This window comes from Chenopodium quinoa, unplaced genomic scaffold, assembly GCF_001683475.1.
Source record: "Chenopodium quinoa cultivar QQ74 unplaced genomic scaffold, ASM168347v1, whole genome shotgun sequence".
Classification (NCBI taxonomy): domain Eukaryota; kingdom Viridiplantae; phylum Streptophyta; class Magnoliopsida; order Caryophyllales; family Amaranthaceae; genus Chenopodium; species Chenopodium quinoa.
The window spans coordinates 826764-839689 of NW_018743919.1; the positions used below are offsets into that span (position 1 = coordinate 826764).

Here is a 12926-nt window from a genome sequence, read left to right on the forward strand (position 1 = left end):
TACGGGTGCAGCTCAGTGGTAATTTTTACCTGACATCTTTATGTTAATATATAATGGTTCAATTCCCAACTCACACTTTTTTTAATTTTTTTGGTTTTTGCTTAAAACAGATTTACATTTACTGATTTACATAATTTCCCCCAAATTCTCAAGCCCTAACTCCCCTAAAACCACAACCCACTAGCCCAGACCGCCTCACCGCCACGCCAAACGTCCTTCCGGCTTCCACACACCAGAACCCAGACGCGTCGACGCCTCCAGGCTCCACCGACGACAACCAGACGGCAGACGGCCAGTTTTGGTGTCTGGTGAGCTTGCGGCCTTGCGCCCTTTCCCAGTTTCCCTTAATAATTTGCTGTTTTTCACTACTTCACGTAGTTCACTACTTGTTTGTTGATTGTTGAAGTGTTGAAATGTTGATTGTCGAAATGTTTATTGAATTGTTGAAGTGTTGATTGTTGATTTTGAAGTGTCGGAATTAGTGGCGGCCAAGCCTTCACCATACGCCACTGGTTAGGTAGTTCGGCACTTCGAACAATCGGTCTTCGACAGTTCGACTCTTTGACTTCGTCAGTTCGTCAGACACTCAGACGGCCTCGACCCCTCGACCTGCCGGCTACCGACCTGGTGAGTTTGCCTTTCGCCGTTTCCGGCTGTCCCTTAATGTCTTGCTGTGAAATTGTGAATGTTGTCTTTGTCGAATTGGCGAATAGCATTTGCTGAATTGTTGAATCGCGTTGCTGACTTGCTGTCTTTCTATTTTTTTAAAAAAATTTAATTACTGCGGGTCTTCCGTCTGCGGTTATGCTTTATTGCCTTATTGATGAGTTATTGGTAAATGATAATTGCTAATTTGATTGGGAATTTGGGATATAATGATATAATAATTGTTTTATTGTTGAATAATTGATTATTTGATTGAATTAGAGTATTAGACCAATTAGTTATTTAGTTGAATAGTTGAATTTGAATACTTGTGGAGTTGTTCATTAATAATTAATTGATAGATTGATACTTTGATAGTTCATAGTTTCCAATTCATTGGTTTGATTTTTGTATATTGGGAGTTTTGTGAATTACGATTCCAACTTCCGAAGTTCCGAACCCACACTTCGGAAATCCTGGAGACGCCACTGTTGATATACCGTAACACCAAAGTTTGAATAGATGGTAAAAATAAATTTGGTAACGCTTTGTAACAATTTAAGGCCCTTCCTTGTTCACCTCTTTGCCAAGTTAATTTCAATATTGTATAAGGTGTATCTTGATAGGTACTTGTAAGCAAATTTTCGACGAATCCACGAAAATCGAGAGCCGAGGAAGAAGGATGATGAAGATACGCCCCGAACGCTAAAAAATCAATAGAAAAGCAAAGTTTGTATAGGTTCTTTGACGTGCCCATCATCTTACTCATCTCGCCTTGTTCGAAAAACGAATAAATATGATGAATTAGATGTTTTGGAAGATTTCCAAGCCTATCAGCAAATTTATTTCCCATTGAAATTAAATTTGTTTGAATAATGGTATGAAGAAAGTAGAGATTTTACTGTTTATTACGATTTTGATTAAAACACAAAAGTTTTGCAAAGTTATTTTAATTAGTTATTATCAGGGTATTGCTATGGAATACATGAAAGATGGAATATGGAGTAATTTTGTAAAGTATTGTTTTTTTTTTGGCCCTAATATTAAAAAGATTGATTAAAATAGATTTGGAAGTTCTAATATTTTTTTTCTTTTTGATTTGACGGGTGGAAGTTTTAATCTTAAGAGTAACTCCAATGGACTATTAGCATGTCATGCTACATGAGCTTTTAAACTAATTGTCATTTTAGCTCCAATGGTTAGTTAATAGCTTACTATATAAATGGACCATACCTCCTTAATTTACGCTGATAAATTTCATTTTATTTATTCTAATTTGTTTTATTTTAGCAAATTTTTTTCCAAGCAAATTGCATTTTCGAGTTCCAATGGTTAAGCTAGTAGGTAGGGATTATTTAATATTGCAAGCAAGTCCCTAACTACAACCATTGAAGTTGCTCAAAGACTCTATGAGTTTGTTTACTTGTAAAATTTTCACTAATATAAACAGCAAACAATTACTAATATTTTTTTATTGGTTTTTTCATTTTTTTTTTGTTTTTTTTATTTTTTTTAAAAGAAAAAGTCTTATCTTTTATTATGAAGATATTATTGTGAGATATTAATGTATATTATATAATATTATGAGATATTATATATTCATATCATAACAATAATATCTCATATAATATCATATAATATACATTCATATCTCAATATAAACTCAAAAAATCGCTTATACAATTATACTAATATTCAAAAGTTGTAAGCCCTAACCATTCATATCTCAATATAAACATTGATCTCAATATAAATGATTTTTAGGGTTTTATAACTTTTGGATATTAGTATACATTCATATGTCAATATAAACGATTTTTAGGGTTTATAAACTCTAAAAATCGTTTATACTAACATTCCAAAAGTTATAATATACATTCATATCTCAATATAAACCCTATTACCCTAGCCATATCCAAAAGTTGCAAGCCATAAGAAATCACACAATGATTCCCATGGATGTGATAGTGGAGATACTAATCCGTCTTCCTGTTAAATCCCTTCTACGATTCAAAGTCGTCTCGAAATCATGGTTGTCACTCCTTTCCCGTCCATTGTTTGTTGATTACCACCTCAAACATTCCGTCCGATTTCAATCCAATTCTCTTGTCGTTCTAATGGGGCAACGACAAGGTTCTAACTTTTATAGTCACGGAGTTACCGAGCCAATCTTCGATCTCATCAAGCTCGAAATCGACTTATTGATCAATAACAACAACAACAATAATGATAAGAGCGTAATGTACACTGTTGGCAGTTGTCATGGGATGATTTGGGTCCAAGATTTTAGATCTGGTGTTATCACTATATATAACCCGTCGACGCGATCTTTCCTTGGAAGGTTGGAAAATGAAAGTAAGCAGCAGTATTGTGTTGGGTTCGGATGTGATAGTGTAAGGGATGATTATAAGATATTAGCTGTCGTTTGTGGGTTAACCTATCAATTGCGTTTAAGTGTTAATACAGATGTTAGGTTATATAGTCTTAGAAGTGGATCTTGGAAGAGCATTAAATCAAGATTTAAGTACACTAGTAGGTTTCAAAATCCATGTGGTAAGTAATTAAATGTTTCCTTGCATTGGCTATTAATTCCGAAATACAAATCAGAAAAACTCACTACAATACCTCAACAAGAAAAAATGTGTTGGATGCCCTTACCGGTTGAGATGCATAAGGGGCAGAATTTCAACTTAGAGGTTCTAGGTTTTGACTTATGTTTCAGTCGTTATTCTAATAATTTCGAGGTATATGTGATGAAAGAGTATGGTACGTGTGATGGATTCATTGATTAAGTTGTTCTCTTTCACTCCATATGACTCCTCCAGTAGTGTTATTAGGCCGTTGTGTTATTCTAAGTGTCGGAGCAAAGTTTTGTTGGAGAGCGGTAGAAATAGACACTTTTGGTATGACTTGAAAACGGGTCATTTGATTATAAAGAATGATACACTTTGCAAAGTTAATTTTGAACATGGTTGTGTTGTTGCGGTATCAGGGGCGGATCTAGTGTGGGTTCATTGAACCCACTGATATTTTGAAAAAAATTGATTTTTTTTTTTTTTTTTTTTTTAAAAAAAATAAAAGCTAAAAAGGTTTAAATAAAATATTTGTTGATATATGTCAAGAAGTAAAGCTGTAACCTAGTGGTTTTTTTTACCTCCCATCAAACACGATTTTGTGGGTTCAAAACCCATAACTCACACCTTTTTTTTTTGTTCTTTTTGTTTCTACATTATACTGCTTCCTCAATTCTCAAGACAAAACACTACACTTCCAGCTATGAAATCAGTAGAAGGAACACAGCCGATTCGGAAACATTCTCCGATTCCTCTACAGAATATACTAAAACCCTAACCCTAAAGTCCTAAATCCCCAGGCGACGCGTCATCAGCCAGGCATCAGGTGCTCCGACACCGACAGTCCGACCGTCCGACGTCCTTGAATTTCGCTGAGGTCGCTAATTTAATGTTTTTTTTGGGTAAATCGCTGATTTAATGTCTCATTTCGCTAATTTACTTTACGATTTGGGGATTTTTTTTCGGTGAATCGCTGAATTTCATTCGCTAATTTACTTTACAATTTGGGGATTTTTCCTCTAGAAATTGAAGGTTGGTTTTGACTGTGTTTTGTTATAGTTTTGTCTTCATTATAAGTCCCAAATGATTTTTATTAATATGATTAGCCGATTAGAAACTGAAGATTGGTTTTGATTAGCCGATTTGGGGCTTTTTCCACTAGAAACTGAAGTTGTGACCGGATATTTGACTATTTGAGTTGAGTATTTGAGCCCTATAATTTTTGTTTAATTGATATTGATTATTATTTCTGATTTTCTGTTTAATTGATATTGATTATTGAATTTATTATCATCCATTCATTCTGCATTTATCATGTATGTGTAGCAGTAACTGGTGTCGTGCGTTGTGGACTCGTGGTGGTAGTCGGTACGACTGGCGGACCGGTACCTTTGGCTGTCTTCTTCACCGTTAATTAGGTAAATTATGAACGCTTGATAGTTATTTTATAATTCTCCAATCAAAATTTTACTTCTATTATATGTAATGTTGAATGATCAAGGACTTGAATTTTCAGTTCTGCTATTCTCTGTCATTGTTGGTATATGATTTTTATTTACTGCCATTTAATCTATTAAGAGCTCCATTTTTGGCTTTGGCTAATTATGAACTATATTATGTTTGACTTTTGTTGCTTGTGGTAAATCAAACCTCTTCTAGTGAAGAATTTCCTTGGGTAGTTTGGTTCTCTGTGTTTAACCAGCTTTATAAAAAATAAATACCAAGTAAAAATGTAAAATGATATGTTCAATTTGCTTGTTTATTATGAACCTTTGAAGTATTGATAAGGTCAGAATATATGGAGTTTTTAATTTTTTGTTTAGCGTCGATCAATTAATTTTGGGTTCATCTGGAGAACAGGAGCTAGGGTTGGTTCATCTGGAGAATTCTCCAGAAGAAAAAGGGGAACCCATCCATCGCAATTAATTTTGGGTGGTTGGGAAGATGAGTAAATGCGGGTAGTTGGGGGGAAATGGGATGATAAATAGAGGGAGTCATTAGATTAGTGTAATCAGATTAGGTTTAACTTAATGAAATTAAATAAAGATAAGGGTAAAATTAAGAAAATCAGATTTTTTAAGTAAGGGTAAATAAGTAATTTCCAGCTTTTTTGTTTACTCAAAATGGAAAGAAAATAGAAAGTTGCACATAACCTTGATCATCCGTTTTTGGCAAAAGTTGCACATAACATTTAATGGAGGTAGTAGTTTATAATAGAGGAGTCATTTCTCTCATCTACCACAAACTAAAGATGGCACTTGGTCGGGTCGACCCCGCACGAAAAAAGCACGGCACAGCACGAACACAATGTAGGCCCGGCTCGGCATGTTATTGTGCGTACCGGGTTTGGTTCACCTTTATTTGGGAGAAGCACGACGCGGCCTGGCCTAACACGACAAAATACGCTATAATCAATGAAATTTTGCTTAGGCACGCAAGCCCGACAAGATGGCACGTGGGCTTAGGCCGTGCACGGACTAATCTTTACTACAAACCTCTTGTACAAATAAACTCCTATTATTAGTTTTTTCAAAATTATTTTTCGACTCAAAACCCTCTTTCAATTATCTCTCAATCAAACACTCACATTAGAAGCTTGAGCTAATCTAATCAAACCTATCTTTTGTCTAATTGCCTCAAACGACCAAACATTTCCTAACCAAACATCCCAAATCATCTAAATGAGATATTTGTCAAAGTAAAACTTTGACTACTATTATCCTGTATTGACTTATTATCCTTGAATCGATAACTAGAAAGTTTTTAATTAACACTACCTCGTATAATAAACCTCTATTAGAGCTTGGCCAAAGGATACTTTAGAGTACAGGAGTATTAGTATCTCCCACTCTCTTCCTTCCGCCATTGCCAATTCGACCGAATCACATTCAATAAAATCTAGCAAATTCAACAACATTCATCAGGTTTGTCCCTTTTTTTCTTGACTTGAAAAATTATGGGTTTTTTTGTTGCTTAAATTAGATTTTATTTACTCTATTTTGCGAAATTTCTGGGGTATTATTCACAAATGATACATGTTTTATAGTTAACTTCGCTAATTGAAGCTAAACCCATATCAATTACATATTTCATTTGATGAATTCAAATGATGTAATTATTTTTTGTTATTGAAAAATATTGATGGGTTTTGTTGAGTTAAGCTTTCCTATGGATTAACATGATAATGAACAAAGATGAACATGATTCTACTGGGTATTAGATTATAACTCTATGTCAGAAAATCTGCCAGCCAATTTATTTTTTTATGTAATTATGTAGTTAGGTTAGTTTTGCTATGTAATTTAAGGATATCAATTGGGATGTATGCAGTCAAATATTGAAGTAGTTATTATTTTTGGATGGTTTTGAGAAAGAGTAAAAATAGTTTTGATTTCTTAATCTATTGTTATTGTCAGGTTTTTTTTTTGTAAATAGGTTTCCTCAAGGTGGTTAATTCCTTGAAATCAGGGACTGTTATAGGCCAAATGAGGCTGAGGATCACCAATTCAATTTTCTGACACTGCTAAATTTATTTGTTCTTATGTCGTCTAATTTATGTGGATCATTGAAAATAAATGAGTGCATATTATATTAGTATAATTGCTGTCACTCTGTGTTTTAATTCGTTTCGAGAGTATAATTTTAGAATTTTAAAGAACCTAGTTGGTGAACTTGTGAACTTGAATTGTTTTGACTTGCAAGGGTTGAAATAAAATCAAGAGTGATAGATCAGCCTACCTTCCTATCTAGGGTCCTGAAATCCAGAAAGATTATATCTTGTGTTATGTGTAGAAATTATGCTTTTCAACTTATATTTGGTTTCTTCTTGCCAGGAAGTTCAAAGTATATCGTTGTTGTCTAAATATTATTCATGATTTTGCTCAATTCAAAATTTATAACTGTATAGAGGATCTTTCAAGTTTTTGTAGCAAAACTACGATTTTTTAAAATGTTGCTTAGATGTTGAGGGTCATAATTTTTATCCGTGTTCTGAATTTCTGCTCCCTTCTTTGTGAAGGCTGAGTAAGGGTGTCCTTTGACTGTGGCTATACCACTGCTGTACATTGCTCATGTTATGATTTGAGGAAACTGTTCATTTTTATGTCACTCTAAATATAGTTGCTTGTTGTTTAATGTTGATTAGCTGGTTATCATGACTTTTATTTCTTTAATTTAGCTTTAGGTTATCATGATTTTATATGAGTTAAGGAAGTTGGAGTATCCAATGTGTAGGAAATTTAAACTTGTTCTTTTGATCTAACATTCTAACCTATTGGCGCATTCTTGCTACTGCAGTTTGAAAAAGCTCGGTTTCTAGTTGGTTTTTTCCGTAATGGAGATCGAGGCTGATGAAAAAGACAGGGGTCTCGTTCTGCTGAAGCAAGGCGCTGAAGCTGTGAGTTTATATATTTACTTTATCAAGGATAAAAAAAAACATTTACTAAGTAGATGGATGGCCAGAAGTCCCATCCGATGCTCCAGTAGAGTTCTGAGCATGAGCTGTTATATTCTCCATTCTTCTGGAATCATTTGTTGTGGTAGAAACACTTCCACTCCTGGGTGTGGGGGGGGGGGGGGAGAGGAGCTTACTACATGTCATACTTTCTCCTCCCTTCTCCCCTAATCATCGTTTCCTTCTGTCAAAATATCTAACTTTGATACATGAGTAATAAGACTGACTTTCTTTCATTACCCAAAGAGCTCCCAACAAAATAGTGTCAACTCATGTTTGCTTTGTGTTTTAATTTTATTCAAAAGTTTTCAGAGACAAGTAATTTGATCTTTTGTCCATGCTGCTTCAAATATCCCTAATTCTATGATTTATTTCTTTCATATTCAGAGAGTTTTCGAGTCAACCTTTGTTGGAAGAAGATCTATTGTAAAGGAGCGGTTTTCAAAGAAGTATAGGCATCCAACACTGGACTCAAAACTTACACTAAAGCGCTTGAATGCAGTAAGCTGTTTAATGGGCAGTCATTTAATTCCTGACTTTTCTCCTTTTGTCAAATTTGTTGGTGAGCTTTTGTTCCCTAACCAATAAAATTTTGATTTTGACCAGGAAGCCCGGTGCATGACAAAAGCGAGAAAGTTAGGAGTTGCAACTCCAGTTCTATTTGCTGTGGACCCCGTATTGCATACTCTAACATTTGAGTATGTTGATGGCCCTATGGTTAAGGAGCTATTTCTCGAGTTTGGTGCTAATGGAATTGTTGAAGAACGTTTACAGGATATTGCAACACAGATAGGGAACTCTATTGCGAAACTGCATGATGGTGGCCTTATACATGGAGACTTGACAACCTCAAATATGTTGATTCGTAAGGATACCAATCAACTGGTGAGATTCTACTTTGATATTTGTTAGGTACTGTAGTTGGGAAGGGAAAAGAAAACTTTAAATTTGGAGGGAGAGAGAGAGAGAGAGAGAGAGAGAGAGAGAGAGGGAGAGGAGGGGGGGGGGGGTGTAAGCCCATCAGAGAAAGATCTCTTAGCGTTTTCTGTGATGTTTCTCAGGTGCTCATTGACTTTGGCCTAAGCTTCACATCTACTTTACCAGAAGACAAAGCAGTGGATTTATACGTACTTGAAAGGGCATTGATTTCTATGCACTCTTCTTGTGGAAATGTGGTAGGTTATATTGGATCCTCTTCATGTCTTATGATCATGCAGATAGTTTATTAGTTTCTTTATACTAAACCACAATCAACGGCTTTTATGGGAATATGTATGTAGGAACTGCTGGGTTATCCATTTTGTAATTTTTTTTTACTGTGCTGGATCAATTATTACTCAACAATAGTGGTCCATCACAGTCACATTGGGAGCAAGATAGGAATGTTAATTAAAATTATTTAGAGGAATTTTTCTGTTTCCGTTGTGTTTAAAAACAAATTTTCTTGTGTAGATGGAAAAAGTGCTTGCTGCATACAGGAAATCCTCAAAGCAATGGTGCTCCACAACAAACAAGCTAGCTCAAGGTACTATATTTCCTTTGTCTTCCTTCTCTTGATCTGCTGCTGTTCCTCTTTGTGTATCTGTGCTCACTTGTTTTGTTTTATTGTCGCAGTTAGACAAAGGGGTAGAAAACGCAGCATGGTTGGATGAGCTGCAGAAAAAACTTCATCAAATTGATCATGTAAATATCTTCATGGATTGTTTCTCTTTTCAGTTGTATCAAGCTTGCTTGTAAACGTAAGCTTGTTCAATATTTGTACTCAATCTTCGACATTTTTTAATGTTCCAATTTGTTAGGGTTAGTCTTGTAATGTTAGCTAGATCATTTTTGCATCATATCAATGAACCACTGAATTTCTTATAAGAAAATTCATCTTGTATAAGAAAATTAAACAATGCTTGTATCCAAGTTACTAGTACTTTCACAGTTTCACATAACTAAATACAAAAATTATATCTTTTTATGTTTTCTCTTCTGGACAATTGTACATTTCATAAAGAATTTCATAGGGAAAATTCATCACTCTCCCTGTTTCTGAAGAGAGTATTGTCTTAAAGCATAACAACTAGTAAAAAAATACTTTTTTTTATGCAAAAAAAGAAAACTAGTAGCCAAAGGTATCATACATAATTGCCTTTGATAAGATCTGTTATAATTATATGAAGTACTTGTATTATTTATGTTATTCACATCTTCCTTCCAAATACTATGATAATAGAAGAGTAAAAATGTGTCAATTTTAGTGAATTGTGACTTATAAATGACAAAAATATAACATATGCAGCGTAGCCCTTATGGACTTATGGTCCTTTTTCATTTGCCCAAGTTGACACAATTTGTATTGGACCTTTAGAAAGTTGAGATTCACTCTAACAAAGTAGCATGCAATTTAATAGTTTCTAAGTATATAGACACGTATAGATATTGCAAGACAAACACAAGAGTATTCTTAGAGTGTCAGTGTGTCACCAAGTGGTTCACAATTTAACAAATGTCTTTTTAACAGCTCATTATCACAATGTCAAAACTTCAATCACCAATATCTCAAACAACATCTCATAGTCTCTCCTAATGGCCAATAATTTCCCAAATACAAGTAACTATCAATTTCATTTCTTATCATGTTTTTTCCCTACTATATATATATATCAGTACATTAGCATGGATACATTCTAGTTCAGATTTTAAAAAGTAATGAAATGAATTATGGTACAAAGTATCATATGTTACAACAATATGACGCAAATAATTAGGCAAACAAACACAAGAATCCTTAATCATTCGGTTCACTTTAACTTCATTTTATTTTAACCTAATTCCCAAACCCAAATCTAATTAGGTTTTTACTTGATCACATCCACCATAGCTTTCCCGCCAAAACCAGTCTCTTCCCTGTAAAGTCATCAAAACCCAGAAAAACCTACAAAATTCATTCAAATTTCCAAAATGTCAAATCATCCAAACAAGAAACCAGCAAACTATGAACCCTCAATCAACCCAAATTCGCTTCACAACATCAATGTCAAACTCCTCGCCTTCGACCTCAACTCTTTAACCCAATCCCATTCTCTCTCCTCCTCTTCTTCCCGTGACTCGATTGTCTTCTACCGTAAGGGAATCCCCATTTCTCGGGTCGAAGTATTCGGAGTTGTTGTAACTCGGGACCTCAAACCCGACAAATTCCTGAGGTTTTCCATTGATGATGGAACTGGGTGTGTCCAATGTATTCTTTGGTTGAATCAGATGACATCTTCTTACTTTTCTCGGCGATGCCCATCAGATATTCACTCAATCGCCCAAATGGCAAACATTCATTCTAGCCGAGTTCAAATTGGTTTTGATGCCCGGGTTCGTGGCCGAGTTTCGGGTTTTCGGGGTTCGGTTCAGATTACGGTGGATGATGTGGTGGTGGAGAGAGATCCCAATTACCAGATTTTGCATTGGTTGGATTGTGTTAAGCTGGCTCGGAAGCGCTATGATGTTCTGTCTTACAAGAAATGAGGGTAATTGTCTTTTAAGCTAAATTCTACTGTTTTACTTGTTAAATTCTTTGTGGCATTGTGTGATTGGGTTGTTTATGATTGTAACATAGTGTTCAGAGTATATGGTAAATTGTTGAAATTGTGATGTAGCAATTAGAATTAAGATCATTGTCTGTCAAGAGCTAGAATCGGTTGTAGTGTTTATGAAAGTATTAGGAGCTAGAATTGGTTGATCAAAAGCATAGGCTATATAAGATTACGGTGGATGATGTGGTGGTGGAGAGAGATCCCAATTACCCACGAAACCCCCTTAACCGACCACCCAATCACCCTGGAAACCTCCTAAACTCGACATCCCAGCCACCCACGAAACCCTCCCCTTGCTCTCGCGTCAAATTGTGGATATTGAGTGAACTGCTCGTAGCCACCGGTGTGTTAGGAGCTCATAATTGGGCGTTGACTTGCTAAAATTGATACTTTTGGTGTCGATTTGGTTGTTGTTTATTGGATATTTTGGAGTTGCTAAGGGCTACTGTTGTCGTTGTCGGTATTTGGGAGTGGTGTCTTTGAAGTTGTGGTTGTTAATTTAATGGCAGATTAGCTAGTGGTTGCTCTATGTGCGATATTGGGAATGAAAGTGTGAAACTGGTGGTTGATTGGGGCTGAGTTGAGCAGGGAATCGATTTCGTGGGCCGTGTTAAGGTGGAGGTGCAGCTTGTATGGTGGAGGTGGCGATTATAATGGTGTTCGATTGGGCTGTTGTGCGTGTATGGTGGTGTTCGGTTGGGCTGTTGTTGGAGCGTGGTGGCGATCAAAAGTGTGACGGGAAAGGGGGTTGGCGGCATGTCTGATGGGAAAGGGGAGTGGGGCTGCTCCGGCAAGTAAGTTTCAGGAGGGGGCCGGAAAGGCGGAAAGGGAAAGGGGAGGAAGATGCTGGGTTGATTTTTTTTTTTTTTTTTTAATTAGTATTATTTTTGTTTTTGTTTTTTGTAAAAAAATAAATTAAAAAAATTAAGACCAATCAAGAGGTGGCACATGGCAAGTCACCTTCTATAACCAGATATCAATTTCACAAACCGGTTAAGGAACTATTTTGAGCAGATGAGGGTAAAAAGTGGGATTATTTCTAAAATACGCAAATGTGAGATTATTTTGAGCAGAAGTGACAATGGTGAGATTATTAGTTTCAATTTTTCCTTTAAAAAAGCAATGTTGAGTATTTTTAATATGATTTTTCCTTGGAAATTTTACATAAAAAAACCCAAATTTTGTGTTTGAGAAACAATCTAATAAAACAAATCTTGTAAGAATAAGAGAATTGAGCCCAATAAGGGAAATGAGGGAAATCACCTCCAATAATCGAGCCCAATTTTACAAGTCCATTCAGACTCGTTAAAAGTGATAGGAAAAAAAATAAGGAAAATTACCTCAAGCTATAAGAAAAGAAGATATAAGAGAAGGGTCCAAGACTCCAAGGTAAGTGTGCTCCTAGCGAGTTCTCCAAAAGAAGAGAGCATCTGTATAAAAAGAACAAAAGAAGGTAAAAGAATAAGATAAAAAAGAAGGAAAGTAAAAATGCTTAACTAGCACGTAAAATAAAAGGAAATATTTCACAAGCTATGGAAAATAACAAGACCACCATAAAAGCAAAAGTAAGGTCAGGGGCATAACTAGCAACTAGGAAGTGCAAAAAGTTAAGAAACTAAAAAATGAAAACCAAACAAAAACCAAGATTAACACACTCACAATTGGAAAAAAAGGTTAGCACCA

General features: G+C 35.3%; 2 protein-coding genes across 4 annotated transcripts; both read left to right on the forward strand.

Moving 5' to 3' along the window:
* Positions 1-110: 110 nt before the first annotated feature.
* Positions 111-9637, forward strand: LOC110687246 (TP53-regulating kinase-like). 3 transcript variants are annotated; one of them, XM_021863868.1, is made up of 9 exons: positions 111-308; positions 450-627; positions 4548-4636; positions 7515-7614; positions 8059-8172; positions 8278-8556; positions 8733-8846; positions 9124-9196; positions 9286-9637. In XM_021863868.1, the coding sequence occupies exons 4-9, from the start codon at positions 7552-7554 to the stop codon at positions 9321-9323; spliced, it is 681 nt and encodes a 226-aa protein (XP_021719560.1). In that variant the 5' UTR covers positions 111-308; positions 450-627; positions 4548-4636; positions 7515-7551; the 3' UTR covers positions 9324-9637. The 3 variants fall into 3 exon arrangements, with proteins under 3 accessions (XP_021719560.1, XP_021719559.1, XP_021719558.1); XM_021863867.1 differs by having other exon boundaries at positions 471-627; positions 4545-4636; XM_021863866.1 differs by having other exon boundaries at positions 471-627.
* A 553-nt stretch (positions 9638-10190) lies between these two features.
* Positions 10191-12692, forward strand: LOC110687248 (CST complex subunit STN1-like). The gene has a single exon (XM_021863871.1). The coding sequence runs from the start codon at positions 10621-10623 to the stop codon at positions 11173-11175; it is 555 nt and encodes a 184-aa protein (XP_021719563.1). The 5' UTR covers positions 10191-10620; the 3' UTR covers positions 11176-12692.
* The last annotated feature ends 234 nt before the right edge of the window (positions 12693-12926 follow it).